The 19,873-nt window shown below is 40.4% G+C and overlaps 2 protein-coding genes and 2 non-coding genes across 5 annotated transcripts; all 4 read left to right on the forward strand.

Annotated features, from left to right (window-relative positions):
- Positions 1-467: 467 nt before the first annotated feature.
- Positions 468-10,321, forward strand: LOC103481253 (FERM domain-containing protein 6). Of its 2 annotated transcripts, XM_017310755.2 has the most exons (13): positions 470-1,065; positions 2,004-2,094; positions 2,205-2,284; positions 2,369-2,427; positions 2,532-2,751; positions 3,796-3,951; positions 4,168-4,233; positions 4,495-4,563; positions 4,657-4,819; positions 4,919-5,080; positions 8,623-8,739; positions 8,843-8,865; positions 8,949-10,321. In XM_017310755.2, the coding sequence occupies exons 1-13, from the start codon at positions 991-993 to the stop codon at positions 8,997-8,999; spliced, it is 1,332 nt and encodes a 443-aa protein (XP_017166244.2). In that variant the 5' UTR covers positions 470-990; the 3' UTR covers positions 9,000-10,321. The 2 variants fall into 2 exon arrangements, with proteins under 2 accessions (XP_081456795.1, XP_017166244.2); XM_081600669.1 differs by having other exon boundaries at positions 468-1,065; positions 2,205-2,427.
- Positions 10,322-10,801: 480 nt separating this feature from the next.
- trnal-cag (transfer RNA leucine (anticodon CAG)) lies at positions 10,802-10,884 on the forward strand. The gene has a single exon. It is a non-coding gene; the product is annotated as a tRNA-Leu (tRNA).
- Positions 10,885-11,453: 569 nt separating this feature from the next.
- Positions 11,454-11,536, forward strand: trnal-cag (transfer RNA leucine (anticodon CAG)). The gene has a single exon. It is a non-coding gene; the product is annotated as a tRNA-Leu (tRNA).
- A 441-nt stretch (positions 11,537-11,977) lies between these two features.
- Positions 11,978-19,873, forward strand: ghdc (GH3 domain containing). The gene is made up of 11 exons (XM_008436625.3): positions 11,978-12,214; positions 12,406-12,696; positions 13,609-13,805; positions 13,886-14,080; positions 14,153-14,272; positions 14,886-15,183; positions 15,260-15,449; positions 16,338-16,409; positions 16,507-16,640; positions 16,719-16,807; positions 16,884-19,873. The coding sequence occupies exons 1-11, from the start codon at positions 12,130-12,132 to the stop codon at positions 17,103-17,105; spliced, it is 1,893 nt and encodes a 630-aa protein (XP_008434847.2). The 5' UTR covers positions 11,978-12,129; the 3' UTR covers positions 17,106-19,873.

Genomic DNA, 19,873 nt, shown 5'->3' on the forward strand with positions numbered 1-19,873 from the left:
GTAAAATTTAATATCGGCCATTCCGTCAAAGTAACTCACTGATATAAAAGTTGTTTTTATATGAATAACCAGTGACAATGATGCAGATGTGAGAAGTTTGAGTGTTTTCATTGTCATGAATTCATTTAACATTAAAACATAATCCAAGTTGAAAGTGTTGCATCTTTTTTAGCCTCTTTTTTAGCATTTGGTAGCAGGATAAATGGACAAAGATAATGGACAAGGATAAATGGACAGTAGAGAAAGTCTTCCAGTTTCAGTAAGTAGGTGTAGGGGGCAAAAAATACCGGTATTATCGGGTATCGACGAAATGAGTTTTAGTGTATCGGAATATCGATCAAAAATCTGATATTGTGCATCCCTAGTTTGTTCCATCATCGTTTTTAAGATAAAAAAGAGAAAAGCTTCACCAGAGATTCCCACCACATTAACAAAATCAAACAAAATTAATGTAAATTAAATGTTTTGTGTAGTAAGCATTTTTCTAAACACCAAATTTGTTTGATTTTGTAAATATGTGTGTGGTAGAGACAGTTGGTCTGGTTGACCTTTGATGACCTCTGGAAACATTTATTATTATCTTTAAGAGGATATTGATGTTTTATCAATAATTCCTTAATACTGATATAAAAGAAGTGGTTCCACTAGCAGATAGAAGACGTTTCTCCCTTGCTATAAGTGACATAATGTGGTTTTTGTTGTTTTTGTGTTTTTTAATCAATATTAAGGAATTATTAACTTTGAACAAGATATCTAATCTCTCTGAAAAGTTACTCGTAAGCTAGTTTTGTCTTATTTCAAGTGTACAAAGATATTTGCTCTAGAAACTGGACCAAAACTATTTGGGAGGATGTCATGTTTTTTCAGTGAGGTCTGCAGTCTTCTGGTGCTGCTGTCATTTTGTAATAAAGGCCGAGGAGGCCGGACCAAGTTCGGTGGGAAGAGAAAAGGAGGATTTAAGGCGGACTGAGACCTGCTGAGGTTTTTGTGATGATGAGGACAAAACAAACGAGACAGATCTGCGTTCTTCTGCCCAACAAACAGCATCTGGATTTCTCTGTCAGGGTAAGACGGCTCTTCTTACACCGTTTACATTACATGAAAATGGTTTTAAACATTTACGTTTCATGTTGCACACAGTTTTACATTTGGTTGCAAATGCAGCTTGCGGATGATGTGGTCCTGTTGGCTCCAGCTCTCACTGGAACGGTTCGCGGCCGGGATGAGGCTCAGTGCCTCCAAATCCGAGGCCATGGTCTTGAGTCGGAAAAGGGTAGAGTGCCTTCTCCGGGTCAGGGGGGTCGTCCTGCCTCAAGTGGAGGAGTTTAAGTATCTGGGGATCTTGTTCACGAATGAGGGAAGAAGGGAACGGGAGATCGACAGGCGGATTGGGGCAGCGTCTGCCGTGAAGCGGGCGCTGTACCGGTCCGTCGTGGTGAAGAGAGAGCTGAGCCAAAAAGCGAAGCTCTCGATTTACCGGTCGATCTACGTTCCCACCCTCATCTATGGTCATGAGCTTTGGGTCATGACCGAAAGAACGAGATCACGGGTACAAGCGGCCGAAATGGGTTTCCTCCGCTGGGTGGCTGGGCTCTCCCTTAGAGAGAGAAGCTCGGTCATCCGGGAGGGACTCAGAGTAGAGCCGCTGCTCCTCCACGTCGAGAGGAGCCAGTTGAGGCTCGGGCATCTGGTCAGGATGCCTCCTGGACGCCTCCCTGGTGAGGAGTTCATGTCCCACAGGGAGGAGGGAAGACCCAGGACACGCTGGAGGGACGATGTCTCTCTATGGCCTGGGAACGCCTTGGGGTTCCTGGAGGAGCTGGAAGAAGTGGCTGGAGAGGGAAGTCTGGGCCTCCCTTCTGAAGCTGCTGCCCCCGGATAAGAGGAAGAAAATGGATGGATGGATAGATGCAAATACAGCAACATATCTACTGTTAACATTTAATAAAAACCCATTGTGTAAGTGTTTTAATTGAGCTTTTCTTGTTTTCCTTGACTCCCAGATGCGAGCCAGAGGCCAGGAAGTGATGAAAACGGTGCTGCGTTCCCTCGGCGTCGGCGACCTCCAAGTGTTTGCTCTGGCTCTTCTCAGAGGTAAGTGCGGGAGTTTCAGGAAGGAATGTTTTCACTTCATTCACTCTGGAACGCCGAGGAGGTTGTGCATGAACTCTCCCTGTTTCTCCTCTTCTAACTTACAAACCAAGATAACGAATATCTTTTTCTGGATTTGGAACAAAAGCTGAGGAAATATTTTGGTAAAACATGGAGCAGGAACTCCCTAAAGGTTAGTTTCTCTCTGTATAATTCATGGAATATTTCTCCTGACATCTTAAATGAGGAAGCTGAATTATTCATCCTGCACTTCCAGGTTCCATTCATCGTATTTCTCAGAGTGAAGTTTTATTTGGAAAACGGTCTCCTGATATTGTAAGTCTGGATCCCCCTCACTCCTGCTCACGTTTTTTTTGTTGTTTTTTCGTTTGATGCTCTCGTCAACAAGGCAGAACGTTTTCTCTCTCATCCCTTTCCAGGAGCAGCAAGGTGCAGCAGCTTTACTACTGGGAGCTGAGGCAGAAAGTGCTGCAATCCCAGAGCCACCAGCAGGAAGCTCTGCTCTTCCAGCTGGCAGCTTCAGCGCTTCAGGCTGAAGTCGGAGATCTGGAACGTCGAGAAGGAGCTGAAGACGAGGGAGGACATGAGAAAAAGGAGAGGATGCGATACTTTCTGCCAGAAGATTACTTTCCACCTTGGGTAACAAACAAATAAATAACTCCAGATTTTTTAAAAAAAGGGAAAAACTGGTTGACCGCCACAAAGTTTACATGTTATTTGATGTTTATTCTGCTTTTTCACCACCTCTAAAGATGTAATTTTGAGATGAGGACAGGCGATAAATTGATTTTTACCGATTAATCGGATTTTCTGTTTTGGAAGATTACATTTTTGGAAAAAAATCTGGATTTTTTTCACCAGAATTTGTTTCCAAAGAATTACCGTCTTTTATTTTCTTTTTTTAATCATAGAAGGAATGATTGAAATAAAAAACAGTTTTAATTACATCCTCTGTCACTTTTTTAAAGAAAAAAACTGGGAAAACATCAATTAAAATAAAAAAAATCAGAGAACTTATTTGTAGGCCATATCTTTACCTATTTTAGCTTAATAGAATAAAATCGAATAGGGTAAATTTCTCATTTGTTAAAAGCTACTCCAACTTAGGTAATAAATACAAAGTTTGTAAAATACATACAGTATATACCTAAGAGTGATACGTTCAAAATGACTAGATATAAACAAATAAATAAATAACCTATAAATGAGCGCAGAAAATGTTTTATCCATCCATCCATCCATCCATTTTCTTCCTCTTATCCGGGGTCGGGTCGCGGGGGCAGCAGCTTCAGAAGGGAGGCCCAGACTTCCCTCTCCCCAGCCACTTCTTCCAGCTCCTCCGGGGGAATCCCAAGGCGTTCCCAGGCCAGCCGAGAGACATAATCCCTCCAGCGTGTCCTGGGTCTTCCCCGAGGCCTCCTCCCGGTGGGACGTGCCCGGAACTCCTCACCAGGGAGGCGTCCAGGAGGCATCCTGACCAGATGCCCGAGCCTCAACTGGCTCCTCTCGATGTGGAGGAGCAGCGGCTCTACTCTGAGTCCCTCCCGGATGACCGAGCTTCTCACCCTATCTCTAAGGGAGAGCCCAGCCACCCTGCGGAGGAAAATGTTTTATCAATTAGCAATACTCCATTAGACTGCACGCATGTATTTTGATTTTTCACTGATGTCATTTGTGTTTCAGCTAATAAATCACAGAGGGAGAAACTTCCTTCTCCAACACAGCCCAGTGTTGCACGGTGAGCTGAGAGGGACGCCACGCAGCCGGGCCATCCTGCAGTTCATAAAGGAGGCCAGCAGCCTGCAGGACGCAGCGCTGACTTTCTACAGGATGAAGCAGGTCAGACTTTAGCAGCACCTCCAGCAAAGACTTGCAGCCATTAAAAACTTCATATGCAAGCGGTCGCCTTCTGAGCCGAGCTTTCGGTTTTCCTTTCGCAAGCTGCGTTGTTTGCTTCGTCTGTCTTTGTGATTCTTCTGTCGTTCATTAGAACATGCTGGCCATGAATTGGTTACCTGAACCCGTTTGTGTTATTTGAACTTCTTAAAACTGCAGGGGAAGGAGGAGCTGAGAAGTTCGATCCTTCTCGGCGTGGCGCTGGACGGAGTCTATATCTACCAGGTGCGTCATCTATGAAGATTACATACATCTATTATGAGCATGAAGGTCATATTAACAAATTCAGTGAAACATTAAAGGGGACACATGCATTTATTTAAGCCTGTACGTCTCATTTTAAATTCAATAAAACAGTGTGATGCGTGATTACTCCCACAATAAAGAAGCAATAACAAATACGACATACAAATAAATGATGAGCGTCAGCGTTTCCCTTCTGCACTCTCTGTCGTCTTTATTACTTTATTTTTATTTTTTTTAAAGGAGGTGGAAGGGAAGAAGCGTGTACTGTCTGCTTTTACCTGGTCAGAGATCGACCGGTTTACTTTCCAGGTCGTTTTTATTTCCTCCACTAACAGAATTCAGACGTAATTTCACACAACAGAAGCTCTTCCTCTTTACTCGCTCTTCATCTTTCCTCTGCAGGGCAGCAGGTTTGAAATAGCTGCAGTCGACTCAAAGCTGGTGTATTACACCCACTCAGCTTTCCACTCAGAGCACATTTTGAAACACCTGAGCGACAGCCATCGCTTCTACATGACCAGCAAGGATGCAGCTGGTTACATCCAGCAGCTGGAAGACATGCAAGGTCAGCAGATTTAGTTTCAGCTCAAACTTTTTCCCCAAATTGTGCATTTAGATCGGTTTAAATGTCCTGATTTTCTGCGTTTGGCTCTCTGTGTCTCAGCCCTTCGGCTCCACAGAGAGGCTTATATCTGTGACATGACACATTTAAGACAGAGACTCCAATGTTCCAGCCTCACTGCATCGGTGTCAGATTGCAGCAACATGGAGACGGACACAACCTGGACCAAAGGCGGAGCGGAGGAGGAGCAAAGCCCTCTATCAGGTCATACGGGTCTTTCTTTTGTCATTGTTAGCATGAATTTGTGAATTTATTTGTTTTAAGGTTTTCTCAAGTTTTAATTTAATGTCGTTTTTCTTGAATTTGAAACATGGTCAAGGTTATTGATATATAATCCACTTTTTGGAGGTGGGGAAGTAGGATGTATGTATATATTTAAGCTTGTGTGAATACTTTTGACTCAAAGGAAGGGACCCATTTTGCAAAATTCACATTTTGCCCATTTCTATAAACTTACATTTGAGTTTCTACTGCTTCTAAAATCAGTCTAATCAGCCTAAGCCCTTAAAAACAAACACCCGGCTGTTTTTTGGCCGTACGTTAATGGTTTTAGGTGAGCGGTTTCAAAAAGCTCCAGAATGTATCGTCACAAATCAGCAGGCCCCTCACCTAGCAACCCCAGCCAAGCCCAGCCCGTTACCTAGCAACCCCAGCCAAGCCCAGCCCGTTACCTAGCAACCTAATAATACAGAATAAAGTATCGAGCCGATGCACGTCACGTCAAGCTCTTCAGAACTCCGCCCACTCCGCCATGACGGGCGTTCAAAGCAACCAATGCGCTCCTTTAAAGCCCTCCAATTACTCATTTTTTATGTCCAAATGAGTAATTGAGTAAGTTGTCGTCATTAATCCTTAATTTCTGAGAAATAAAAAACATAATTGCACAAATTTTGATTGAGATGGTTAATATTAGAGTTAATAATCAGATAAAAAAAATGTTTTGGAGGAATTTTTTGGTTCCTGACACTATTGCATAATAAAACTCTCCCCGGGTCAAATTGACCCACAAACATTATTGCTGTACATCAGAAACGAACATAATAGGAGGGTTAAAAAACAGTCACTTATACACCTAATATCAGAGTTGTGCCGATCGATCGGCCACCGATCATAATCGGCCGATTTCCGTGAAAAAGTGCAGGATTGGTGATCGCCGATCATTGCCTCTTGTTGCCGATCACACAAACCGATCACCTGCATCTCATTTCTCAGCCTGCCTGTGCAGCTGGTCTCCTCTTTCCTTTTCACTGCGCAAACGTGCAGCAACAAATCCTAAGCGATGTTGAACTATAACGCACTGAGTGAATGGGGACGTTTGTGTGTTGCGGCGGAAAATTGAAGCAGGTCAAACTGCATCAACACGACAAAACTAATATGACATAAAAACAATGCCATACTTGACGGAGTTTGGCTACATCGAGGCTCACTGCAGTAAAAAAGACATATGGAGGATCAGATAGCAGGTAAAGCAGCGCACAGCTTCAAACACTCACCCGGATTAGCATGACGGTCAGAAAGCTAAACAAATAACCGCAACATTATTTAAGTCTTCGAGCTGCGATGTAAGACGCTGGTTCTGCTCTCGCTGTTGAACCGCTGCTACGCTACAGGTAGTAATATTTCACAGACGAAGCGCCGCTTCTGCTCCACCTGGTAGTGACTCTCACACCGAACCTCTGCTTAAAGCTGCAGCATCTAACCTAAAAAAATACATTTTACATACGTATTAAAACTTTCGCTGTCCTAACATGAGACAGATAATCTCTAAAAAAATAATCGATCTCCTCCCTGCTCTGCATAATTACTCCGCTCAGTCAGAAACAGCCACTCAGAACTAGCAGTAATCAGCTAGCCGCCATGCTAACAGGAAGTTTTGATTCAGTAACTCTGGATTGTTTATTGTAATGGATCCTGTATTTGCCTTTGAATGTTAAGTTTTATACTTGAATCTTTTAGCAATGTTGAGGTTTTATTTTGGCTCTTTGCATCATTTAGCCTCTTCAGAGCCTCCATATGTTATCAGTCTGTTAAAGATAGTTTTACTGATAGTAGTACAATTTGCACAATGCCTGTTTTGTTTAGTTTTCTTCTTGGAAAAAGTTATTAAAAACAAGTTTTTGTCTAAATTAAGGGGAATTCATGGTTCCTTTTTCCACATAATGTAACCGGTAGTGCTTATGATGAAAAAATAAATAAATCATTATGTTATCGGTATCGGTGATCGGTATCGGTGATCGGTATCGGTGATCGGTATCGGCAGGAAAAAACCTGATCGGCACATCTCTACATAATATCGCTTCTATTTAGTTGATTTCACTTTAAAAATGGTCACAGGGTGCTGCGCGGTCGGCTCCATCAACAGACAAGGAAACAAACCAAACTTGTCATCTTTTTTTCTAACTTTTTAATGAGGAAAGTTACGGCGGCGATGGATAAAATCTGCCAATCATAATGAGACTGACAGCTCTGGGTGTAACCGCGGATTTTCAGCGAACAACTTTTACAAGACAAGAAGATTAACGTTCATGTACTTTATATGCAAGTATGATTAAAAAGATATCAAACATTTCATTATGGAGAAGGTACGCGTCTAACCATTGAGACAATACTGCACCGTCATGTAGCCTAGCATGTATGGGAAAAAACTGGTTAGCATCTCCTCTTTTGTACGTTTTTAATGCTGCTCAGGCGTAATGGGAAATGTTTTTTCCCATTACAGCACTTAATATACTGATGTATATTAAGTGCTGTGAATTCAAGCAAAGTTGGTAATTTGATCAACACATCAGGAGGGCGCAGGTTTGGGTCAGCTTCTAAGCTAGCTGTTTCAAACTTTACGACCTCCAACCATGTGTGCTACATTCAGAGACCAACTAGCTCGACTCAAACAAGTAGAAGCCACAAATAAACTGCCAAAAACAACTTTGGAGAACATTTTCAGTTGCTCTGTTCAATACTCCCATCCTTTACCTCCGACCTCCGTCATGGCGCCTGGAATGATTAAGTGACGTAGATGCAAAGGGTCAATAGGCAGAACTAAGTAGCCTTAAATGTCCTTATCTAAAAATGATTTTGTCTAAAAAAAAATGTAATGAACATTGTAGTGGCGATTGTTTGTCAAACCAAACATCCATTAAGCCACTAAGGCACTGGGTTCAAGTTTCTTTAACGCAGGCAAAGAAAGTTCAATATCCAAACGTGTAAGTTGTTCTTCATCATTTATTTCTTCACATCTTTGCAAGAAAAACAATTACAGAGATCAACTTTCCTTCTACCTCTCTTGCACTGGTAAAAACCATAGGCCCCAAACCCAAATGCCTGCTGGTCCTTTACCAGGCCCCCCTACACTTATAGAAAGTGGACCAACCCACCTCACTTCCTGTTTGCTTAGAAAAATAAGAAAAAATAATAAAACAAAAGATAAATAAAATCCACAATTATTAACCTACAAATAAGTTCTGTAAATAATACAAAAAATATACATTTAAGAATAAACTAACAACATTCAAATGGATAAAGAAAATAAAGAATAAATAGCTCCAACAAACATGTTTGTTTTTTGTTTTTTTTAATATAGCTCATATCCTAACCTATTCAAGAGGCATAGTCGGTCAACTTTAAAGGAAATCCACAATGAATTTGAACAAAATTCTTGTTTTTAAAGTTGCTTGCTGAAATCTGTTCTTCAGTTTTCACCCTTTTTTTGTCTTAAAATAAAGTTAGCTTTGTTTTAACCCTCATGGCAGAGGTTGAATCTGAAGAGGCTTTTGTCGATGACCCAGCAGAAGTGACCTGGCTTGCTGAGTTCTTATACGGTGCGTCTGTTGACGGGCCTTTACAGCTCCCATCTTCCACCTGGGCAGGTGTGTGTTACAATCAACAACAAAGAAATGACTTACATCGTGTGTGTGTGTGTGTCATGTTATTGTGTGCATCATGTAACTGGAAATTGTCTTTGCTCATTAGCTGTGACCATGGAAATGAAACAGGTGAGCAAAACTCAGTCCTTTCTTTCAGGATGATCTATGTTGGTCCTACTTTAAATGCATCTCTGTTTTCTTCTGGTGTTCAGGTTTTGTGCAAAAGAGTGGGTGAAGCCTCTCACTCTTTTGATTCACAGTAAAGCAAGGGGAGTTCGTCGCATGTTCTGCAGCTCAGGACAAGAAGATTACAATGATGCACAACATAGTGAAAAAAAATCAACAAAATATTCAGTTTTCTACAAATTTGCATTGAGAATCCATCCATTTTCTTGCACCCTTGTCCCTCAGTGGGGTCAGGAGGGTTGCTGGTGCCTCTCCAGCAAACATTCCGGGTGAGGGGCGGGGTCACCTGGACAGGTCGCCAGGCAACACAGAGACACACAACCATGCACACACACACCTAGGGACAATTTGGAGAGGCCAATTAACCTGACAGTCATGTTTTTGGACTGTGGGAGGAAACCGGAGTACCCAGAGAAAACCCACTATGCACAGGGAGAACATGAGAACATGCAAACTCCATGCAGAAAGACCGGGAATCGAACCCAGAACCTTCTTGCTGCAAGGCAACAGCTCTACCAACTGCGCCACTGTGCAGCCCTGCATTGAGAATGAAACCAAAATATGTGTTTAAAATAATCTGCAGGTATGCTCAGCATCACTTGGAGCACAATAAAAATGCTGGTGTTGAATTAACACCCAAAAGTGTCTATATGTGTCCAAGTCAGCTGGTGTTAAAGTAACACTTTTGAAAGTGTTAAAAGATCGACACCCATTTTTTTGTTAAATTAACATTGGTCTATAAAACTGAAATAGGTTTAAGAAAAGTTAAACTTTCCATTTCTGTGTATTGTTTTGAATATTTTCCACTGGATTTGATTGATATTGACACTTTGTGGGGTCAATTATTTACTTTTTAACACCACATTATGTTTTGTGATCAACACTACACTGTTGTTACTTTTAATATATTTTAACACTAACACCGTTGTAATGTTAATGTGACTCTGTATTGTTGACTTTAACACCAGCTGACTTGGACACATATAGACACTTTTGGGTGTTAATTCAACACCAGCATTTTTACTGTGAGGTTATTATCATGCTTATGCTGTTATGCTGATCTCACATCGGTTTAAATTAAGCATTCTTTAAACAGGCCATTGTGCTGCTTGTTACAGTAAAGCAAACTTAATTTTATTGTAAAATGTAAACGCTACATAATGCTAGTGTTATGTTTCCATTCTTAGTTTCTGCAGAATCACCACAGTAAGTGTTGATTCTGGAAAACTTGTGTTTTGCTAAAGTATTTATCCCCTGTGAACTTTTGCACATTTTTTTCCCATGCTGCTACAACCACAATCTTTTTATGCATAGTGTGATTTTATGTGATACACCAACATGAATTAGAAGTAATTGAGGTGAAAGGAAAATATTTCGATAAATAAAAATCTGAAAAGTATGGTGTGCATTTGTATTCAGTTAATCTGCTCCACATAAGTCAAATTTAATAAAGTATTAATTTCGATAAGGTTAATTTCTCAAATTAAAAGTACTTTTTGAAAATAATCTGTAAGCAGGTATTAAACATATTTCATTCTGCCCACATCTTGCATTAAAACCTTTTTAATATAATGTATCGTCATTAGCTGCAAGCTGAAAATGATCAAAAATAAAAGCTTAGAAACGTCACTTCACTTGGGGAGAAATTAATCTACGATGTTTTAATTGAGTTATTGGATATAATTAAAGTTTATAATGTTACTGCTTAGAACCCCCAAACTTTCAGGAACTCCCAAGAAAGACCATAGAACGAAAAAAAATAATATATATATACAGTTCATTGAAAATTTGAATACAATTAAATACATATATCAATTGTTTACAGTTAATTTTTGGTGCTGCGGATCAGGGGGAGGGGCGTGCAACCTTTTGGTATGTAGTCAGGATGGCCGAGCGGTCTAAGGCGCTGCGTTCAGGTCGCAGTCTCTCCTGGAGGCGTGGGTTCGAATCCCACTTCTGACATCAACTGTTTTCATTCATAACGTTACTCACGATTGCATGATACTGTACATTAAGGAATTAATCTTAACGCTGAGTGAAGCAGACGATCTTGCCATTTTGGAAAAGTCCACCACAAGTTCAAGGCAGTAGAACTTTTTTTTGACATTAAAGTTTGTCTTTGTCAGTGTCGTTCATTGAGCAACTGCTAACAGCTTGCCATACACCCCGTTTAATGGGAAAATATCACTTAAAAATGTGGACAAATCTACACGTCTCACCACAATGTTGGAGACGATCTATATCATAAAGACGGACTAACGGTTACTTTTTACCAGAAAAGTTTCTATTACAGCAGTTAGAGGCAGGGTTCCATGGTGTAATGGTTAGCACTCTGAATCCAGGGATCCGAGTTCAAATCTCGGTGGAACCTAGGCTTTTATGTTGTCAGTCTTTATCTCTACTGATTTCTAACATAGCGTGATAAATACTCGCAAAATTCGGCGTGGTATTCGCGTACACTCACTACTCATGAACTTCTGGCTGCTCATAAAGATATTGAAGAGTTTTTGTTTCCAACCGACGGCACATCTGTCAGGATGGCCGAGCGGTCTAAGGCGCTGCGTTCAGGTCGCAGTCTCTCCTGGAGGCGTGGGTTCGAATCCCACTTCTGACATCATTTTTTTTTTACCTCCTTCTACACATAATCTTTGGATTTCAGAACACGATGAATACATCCGATGGCAACGTGAAATCAATGTAAAATTTCCACAATAGCAGTTGATAAACTGCCTACAATTTAGAGAATTTAGAGATTCGTTTTTTTTTTAAAACGAATAGTAACTTATATAAAGTAGCTGCTAAATAGGGGTTCATATTTGTCTCTTTCTAAATCACTAGAATATAACTACTATAAATGGCTATAACGATATAATTATTATAACTAAATATAAGTTATAGCTTGATATAATGCGAATCTGTTCATCCGGTTAGCGCTATAAACCAAATAACAGCACATGTACGCTGCGCCATCGCGTTCATTTTTAGGCCCTGTTGTTACTTCTGATTGGCTGTGAGTGACAAACTGAGTTACGTCACTGAGAGGTTAACCAATCAGGGACACAAACATCAGGCAAACACGGAAGACTTTAACACTGATAATAAAGTTGAAGCAAAAGCCCACACCTCCTGCAAACAAATGTAGACTGAACGTTGTTTTCGTTTATTTTAATTAAAAATAGGAGAATCCGATTATTTTGTTGGACAGAAATGGGTTGCTCGTGGATTGGCGTCGCAATTTCGCTTTGTTTTGCAGTTTTCTCCGTAGCTGTCGCCGTTAACGGGCAAACGCTGGGTGAGTTACCTGAATAAATGATGTTTGGTGAATATGTGAAAAGATGCTAAAGTCAGTTACCATCCTCGAAACTAAAGCAGTTTTCTCCTAAACTGAAAAGAGACCTAAATTAAACCAACAGCGCTCCCTGCTGTCACGTCCACCTCCCGTTTTCCAGTTTTTCGTGTGTAACTCCTCGGTGTTTCTTGCAGCCATGCCGCCCCCTCTACCCACTGCCGTCGGTGTCCTCTCTTTGGCCGGGATGGCGCTGCTTTGGAGGGACATTAGCTCGAAGGTGAAGGGTGGTAAGCGGACGTTGGGCAGTCTGTTGAGCCAATATGTGGCTGTGAAAGCTGTGGGCTGGCTTGGCAGGCGGCAGCGAAAGAAACTAGAAGCCGATACGCTCAAGGTGAAGCAGGTCCAGGAGGAGACTCTGCTGAAGAGACTCCGGAAAAACGCGGACACTTTCTATGGAAGAAAGTATGACTTCCGCTCTATTGAAGGTAAAGACAGAAAAATGACTTATTAGAGAGCCTCGGGGTGTTATACATGTAGTTTATGGAAGGAGTTGTTGTAAACAGAGGTGATGTAACGTTACAGCATGGACTACATAAGCTGTGTTTACAGTGATTTGACAGTATTCATACCCTTTTAAATCAAACCACCTTCTATAATGTTGCAACCACAAACTTTATAGTATTTTATTGGGGTTTAATCAACACAGAATGAAAAAAGAGTGGCATACTTTTTCATTCAATCCCCTTTACCCTGATACCCGTCAGTAAAATCCTTTCCAGACATGATTCAACAGACATGTCAGGGATTAAGCTGTGGATAAGTTTAAGGCATTATAAAACAACATCCCAAGCTTTGATTATCTCACCAAGGACTGACCACTGAATGTGATCTGAATGTCTGCAAATCTACCAAAGCACGGTTATGACAGGCTGGGCATAACTGAGCTCAGGAGGGAGAATCTGTCAACAGAGGGACTGTTAGTCCTCCAAAAGTTTGGCCATAAGAAGACCTTTGGTGGTTTGCCATAAGTCATCTAATGGGCAAACATGTCGAAGCAGGAGCTCTAATCAGATGTGGCGTCATTTAAACTTTTTGCACATTTTTCAAAATGCTGTGTAGTGGAAAACTGTCGCTGTGCGCCTCCCAGAACAACAACATCCCCTCTGTGACAGATCCAATTACAATCTGAAGTAATGCTTGAACCTCATCATTCAGCACTTTCAGATTTTATTTAAGAAAAAAAAAGAAGAAAAGAAATAAAACAATGTTCTCCTTTCTGCTTCCAGTAAGTGCTGCCTGTCATAATCTGGAAAATGTAGACATTCCTGCTTGAAAACGTTGAGACATGAATTGTTTTCATTAAGCTGAACACCGTACCTCCGGGGCCTTATTATTAGACGCTGCTGGTTTCCGAGCCTGTCACCCCATCACCACGTACGGCGACTACCGGGAGTTTATCCAACGCGTTGCAGCTGGAGAAGAGAAGGTAATAATTGCTGAGAAGCCGGTGATTCTGGCCATGACCTCTGGGACGTCGGGACCGAGCGCCATGTTGCTCAGCACCAAGGACACAAACACAGACTTCTTCCTGCAGGTCAGGCAGCTTCAACTTCACCTCTTTTTCTGGTGCCATCCTGTCTTTTGCATGTAATAAGAAATGTTGGTTTGTATCAGGGGGTGACTGTCTGCTTAGAAGCCATGCGGCAGGCTTTCCCTGAGTCCGACAGCCTTCAGCGCACCACCAAATTCTTCTACACTCCCACATTTCGCCAATCAGAGGCAGGAATTCCTATCGGACCGAATTCCTCCACACCCGCCTCGTCCCGCCACATCCTCAACCTCTATACGACTCCAGCACCTGCCTTTGAGGTACAGTCACAAAATCAGACTCATTTTCTTGATTTTTTATTTATTTCATGAAAATGTTCTTTTTCTTGTCAGGTTCCCAGTGAAAAGGACACTTTATACCTGCACCTACTGTTTGCGCTGAAAGATCCCAGTGTGGGAACGTTGGAGTCCAACTTTGCCTCTACGGTCTTCTATGCTTTCACTGCTCTTCAGGTGCATGTCAGAAATGAAACTCTCTGTTGAGCTACATTTGCTCAACTAATCATTCTTACGGTTTCTTTTCCACTTTTTGTCATGTTACAGCCACAAATGTCAAAGTGTTTCATTAGATTTTATGTGACTTGCAGAATCCTGTAATCTTGATTTCTTTGTTGCAGCACTTTGTTTTCAGAGTAACTTTGTTTTACTTTTTGAATATGTGCAAAACAAAAACTTTCATCATAAATCATAATGTCAACTTTTGTTCTGCATATTCAAGGGAATTGGCAGAAGTGTAAACTTTAAAATATTTCCACATATTAACCATAATCTGACATGTAAAATCCAAACATTTAACTATTAAACCCACTGTTAAAAGTTAACTCATCAATATATTGTCTATTTAATTTTAATTACGGTTCTTTAAATTTCACCAAAGAATAAAACTACCATAAATAGATAACCAGAAATGATCATACTTTGCAAAGCGTCATTATTAAATCATCTCTACTAATAGTATATTTTATAATTTTTTTTCACATTCCTGTTTTTTAAAAGAGTCACATTTTATAAATCAGAGTAAACTAATTAATCAGATAACCAGGAGTGTTTCTGTTTCATCTGACAGGAGCGCTGGCAGGAGCTGGTGGAGGACGTGGAGCGAGGGACGATCAGCACCTCCTTGACCCTGGAGCCCAAAGTGAGGAGCAGACTGGAGGCTCTAATGAAGCCAGATGCAGAGAGGGCTGCCCAGCTGCGGGCCCACTCCCAGGAGGGCTTTGGGGGGATTTGCAAGCGCCTGTGGCCTCACCTGAGCCTGGTGCTGGCAGTGGACTCTGGCTCCAATCAGATCTACGGAGAAATGTTGAGGGAGCATTACTGCAGAGGAGTGCCTTTCTATTCACCCTTCTACGCCGCTGCGGAGGGTACGAACACTCGCAGGTTTCACGGGAAATAAAATGACTAAATACTAATCAGCGTTCACTTCCTCTGCCCCTGCAGGTCTGATTGGGGTGAACCTGTGGCCTCAGGAGCCGGACAGACGCTACCTGCTTTGTCCGCGCTCCATGTTCTGCGAGTTCCTGCCGGAAAGCAGCCTGGATGAAGAAACCCCCCAAACTCTGCTGATGGAGGAGGTGAGGGAAGGAGAAAGCTACGAACTCGTCATCACCAACGCTTCAGGCCTGTTCAGGTCCGTTGTGATACGGTTATTTAAAAAAATTAAAAATCATGATTACTGCTGAAATGATTAATCAGATTAATTATGATAAATTGATTATTCAAAAAATTGTCAACTAATTTAGTAATCGACTAATCGTTAACTGAAATATTTAGACTAAAACAAAGGCATTTTGCTGAAGGAACAATACAGTCAGAGCAGTAATTAAGGCTGAATTGTGCAAAAATATTTATACATTTTGCATTTAAGATGAAAAATAAATCTTTGTCTCTAAGTATGTTATACCCAGAGCTCCTTAATTGACATAGTTTTAGCTTCACCCTGTTTAAATACTGTAAAAAAAATTTACAAAACATATTTTTCCATCCGATTATTAATTACTTAATTATGTTAAATCAAGTAAAAAAAGTTTAGCTTTTCACTTGTTGATGTTAGAAAATGTGTTTTTTCTAAAAACAGCATAAATATGTTTTTAGCTTCTTTGCTCCTTTGCTACAAATAATCAAGCTTATAATAAATGAGCACTTTGTTATTGCATTTCAGGCATTAAAATGCCTAAATTTTAGTTACTTTTTTTTTATTGTGTTTTTAAAAATTCTGGGTTTTTTTAGCTTTTTTTTTTTACTGAATTTAAAAAATAATTAAGAAAAAAACTGAAATAAAAAAATATTTTTTAACAGAATTTATTAATATTAGGAAATTATTTACTTAAAACAAGTGCGTATATCTTGCTGAAAAGGTTTTTAAGTTAGTTTTTATTATTCCAAGTGTATCAAGATATTTGCACTTGAAACTAGGCCAAAAAAACTTGGTAAGATTTTGTGTTTTTGCAGTGTAGTCTCTGAGTTCATCACACGATGTTATGGTTTATTACAACGCGACATTCTTTCTGTGTCACAGATATCGCATCGGAGACATTGTGAAAGTCTCTGGATTTCATAACCAGTGTCCCATTGTGGAGTTTCAGTACAGGTTTGAAAGCTTCGTCCTTCAGCTACCAAATGTCACGTCGTCCAAAGCGTAAAAGATTCGTGAGCTTTTTGTTGTTTTTTGTTCCGTCTCCTGTCAGACGGGGTCAGATGCTCAACGTTCGAGGAGAGAAAGTCTCTGAGGCGTTGTTCCTCGGCGCGTTGAAGAACGCCGTCGCTCAGTGGCCCGGAGCTCAGCTAGTCGACTACTCTTGTGCCGAGAGCGGCATCTTGGGTAAAAATTTGTCGGGTTTATTCCTCGAGTTTTAACTTTTTAAACTCCATGAATGTTGAATTTACTGTTCCTTTACAGGCGATTCAATAGGAGGCTCAGATCCTCATTACCAAGTGTTTGTAGAGCTAAAAGGAGTGAGGAATCTAACAGAAGAACAGAGATATAAGGTGAGACGAAATCCAGTCATCTCTGACTTATTCTTGTAAAAGTTCCTGTTATTCTCTATTCTTTCTGTCCCTCCAGCTGGACATTTGTCTCCAGAAGGACTCTGCGGTGTATAAGTCCTTTCGTATAAAAGGCAGCATCGGGCCGATGAGGGTGCAGCTGGTGTCAGAAGGGGCGTTTAAGGAGCTTCAGAGGAAGATGATGGCGTACACAAGCACCTCGGCCAACACTTTCAAAATGCATCGTGTGCTCCGACGGAAAGAGTACGCAGAGTTCCTGCTGGGAAAAACAGTTTCCTGAAGATGAGGCATCAATCACAAACTGAAAGGAAGTGAAGTAATAAGATTTAAAAAGTGCCTTTGGGAGGATTTGAACACAGAAATTACAACAGTTTATTTATATTTTATGACGATAATGTATTTAATGTTTTTTTATTCCATCAAGACAAACAGATTCATTTTATTTATTCAGCCTTACTTATGTGTTGAGATTTTTTAAAGACATTTGCTATTCTTCAGTAAATAAATACTGTCAATCATGACACAATTCACATTTTTATTTCCTAAAAAAAATACTGACAACCATTGAATTTAGTTAATCACAAAATCTCAATTAAAACTGTTTCTGCAGCTTAAGTGATTCTATAGTAAGTAAAGGATGTTTCTAAAATGGATAACCAGTTCAAAATGTTTTTCAGTCCTCATTAAAGTTTGGCTATAATAACATATAGCTCATAATCTAACTGACACACCAAGCAAACCCAATTTATCTGACAGTTTTTATTTTTTTGGTGTCGTAAGCAGCTGCTTGGCTCTCTTATTCCTCGACTCCAGAGATTATAAATAATTTCAATAAACTCCTTCTTTGCTTTTCAGTGCTCCTTGCCACCACTAGGAGGTGCTAGTCAAACATTTATGACCTACTGTGGTTTATTTTAGTTAAACAATTTGCAAGAATTTGAATATAAAAATAGTCTGGAATGACTTCAGCAAATTAAATCCTGTGTCAGTGTGAACTGAAAATCATAACGCATGCAGGCGAGATTTCATGTAGAAAAACAGGAGTCCTTCATCCCTTTTAGAATGAATTTAATCAAATGTGAACAGGAGGATTTATCTCAAACCAAGATGGTTCTCTTTGTTTTTTGTTTTTTTTTTCTGTGGTGTGCATGAAAAGTGTTTCTCCAGCAAGAGTTCATAAACTGGGCTAATATTTTTAGTCGCGTCCCATTTCAGCTGAGATTTGACATTGTTCTCAGTTTATTTTTGCTTCAGCGATAACCCCTCACACTGTCTGCGTGTCAGTTAATCCCCTTAAAGAGCTAAAAGATTGTTCTCACTGGTCAGTACTTGACAAATTCTCTAGGAAAACATTGTCAAGATACCAAATGTATTATTTGTGTTGGCAGAAAACAGCTAATTGACTGCTACTGTACAGTATTTTACACTATTTCTCAGCTTATTTTGGTTTGTCTCTTGTTGGAAAGTGTGAGTGTCTCAGTTTCCTGGCAGATTTGCAGCCTTAGAAACATTTCGACCATGTGTGCAAACATCTGCTCGCTCGCTAGTTAATTCAGTGTAAGCAGCCAAGATGTGAGAATCACAGGCCTGATTCCTCAATGGGTCTGCTGCTGAGGGAAGGAGGGCGGGTTTGAATGAGAGAAGGGAAATTGCATGCGAGTGACTTAAAGAGCTTCTATATCCTCCAATTAAAGTCAGGATTAGTGCCGTCGATTTTCATTGACGGACCTTAAAGATCCGATTAACCGTCAAATCGATTACGATTTATTAGTTATTATTAATCACGCTGAGATCCATTAAGTAAAAACATGCAACAAAAAAAAAAATACAAACTCTAGAATCTGCTTCAAGCATTCAAAATGTTATCTAAATTGAATTGATGTGTCACTTTGAACCCTTTGACTACTACGTTTCAAATCTCCACCTGGATATTTCTTCTTATTTTAATTGTACTAAGTTCTTTAAATGTCCTATGAGCCAATTCATCCGTAACAACCGGAACTTTCAATATCTACCGTGTTTCCCCGAAAGTAAGACAGTGTCTTACTTTCTTTTTATCCCCAAAAGCCCCACTATGTCTTACTTTCGGGGTATGTCTTATATTGGGAAAAAATTGTCGAATTTTTTGTTTTAACCATAAAATTAACATTTATTAACAACCTGAACAGTATTGTATTACCGTATTTTAAGCAGGAGGCGGCAGTGACAAGTGCGGGGGACGGCGCGGTGATGTATGGAGAGGGGGACGGCGCGGTGACGTATGGAGAGGGGGACGGCGCGGTGACGTATGGAGAAGGGGACGGTGCGGACGTGGGCAGGAGGCGGCGCTCAGCTAGATGAGAGGGAGGCGGCAATACCCCCGTGGAACGGCTTATATTAGCCGACCCCCCCGAAGCCCCCGATACGTCTTACAATCGGGGGTGTCTTACTATCGGGGAGACACGGTAGCAGTTATTTTTACGGCGGGAGTGAAATTACCGTAATAACTCGATATCGGATGAAAAGCGCAACGCCTCCGCTTTCAGAAACCGTTGGACTTTTTCAGATAGCGCAAAGTGTGGCGGAATTACGGTACTGGAAATGTGGCTGCGTCATCACCGACACGTTCAGGCTAGAAGGGTTAGCATACCGAGACTTTGATTTATTTGGTAAATAATGACAATTTTAATGCAAAATTGGCACTTTTAATGGACTTTTAAAGCAACTTTGTATTAAAATAAGTGTCACTATTTACTGAATGACACTTTGTGACAACAGTCATAAACATTCATAAAGACTTCTTCATATTCTTAAAAGGTGTTATGTCATGTTTATGATAGAGTCATGTCAGTCTTAAGCACATTCATTTTGTTCCTAAATGAATATGAACTTGTTTCCTTTTCATTATTTGAGGTCTGGAATGATTATTTTGACCATTTCTCATTTTATGTTAATAAAAACTAAATTTCTGCTTGGAGTTTCAGAGACATGTTGTCAGTAGTTCATAGAATAAAAGAACAATGTCCATTTTATTCAAACATATACAAATAAAATCAGAGAAACTGATAA

The sequence above is a fragment of the Poecilia reticulata genome, chromosome 19, assembly GCF_904066995.2.
Source record: "Poecilia reticulata chromosome 19, P_reticulata-male-v2, whole genome shotgun sequence".
Lineage (NCBI taxonomy): Eukaryota > Metazoa > Chordata > Actinopteri > Cyprinodontiformes > Poeciliidae > Poecilia > Poecilia reticulata.

Bases quoted from the DNA above. Each gene is read 5' to 3' on its own strand.
- ghdc (XM_008436625.3), top strand. From the start codon at position 12,130: ATGGGTTGCTCGTGGATTGGCGTCGCAATTTCGCTTTGTTTTGCAGTT. The intron at 12,697-13,608 runs GTAAAGACAGAA...CCTTATTATTAG, and splicing joins TGACTTCCGCTCTATTGAAG to ACGCTGCTGGTTTCCGAGCC. The intron at 16,808-16,883 runs GTGAGACGAAAT...CTGTCCCTCCAG, and splicing joins CAGAAGAACAGAGATATAAG to CTGGACATTTGTCTCCAGAA.
- LOC103481253 (XM_081600669.1), top strand. From the start codon at position 991: ATGATGAGGACAAAACAAACGAGACAGATCTGCGTTCTTCTGCCCAAC. The intron at 1,066-2,003 runs GTAAGACGGCTC...CTTGACTCCCAG, and splicing joins ATCTGGATTTCTCTGTCAGG to ATGCGAGCCAGAGGCCAGGA. The intron at 8,866-8,948 runs GTGAGCAAAACT...TCTGGTGTTCAG, and splicing joins TGACCATGGAAATGAAACAG to GTTTTGTGCAAAAGAGTGGG.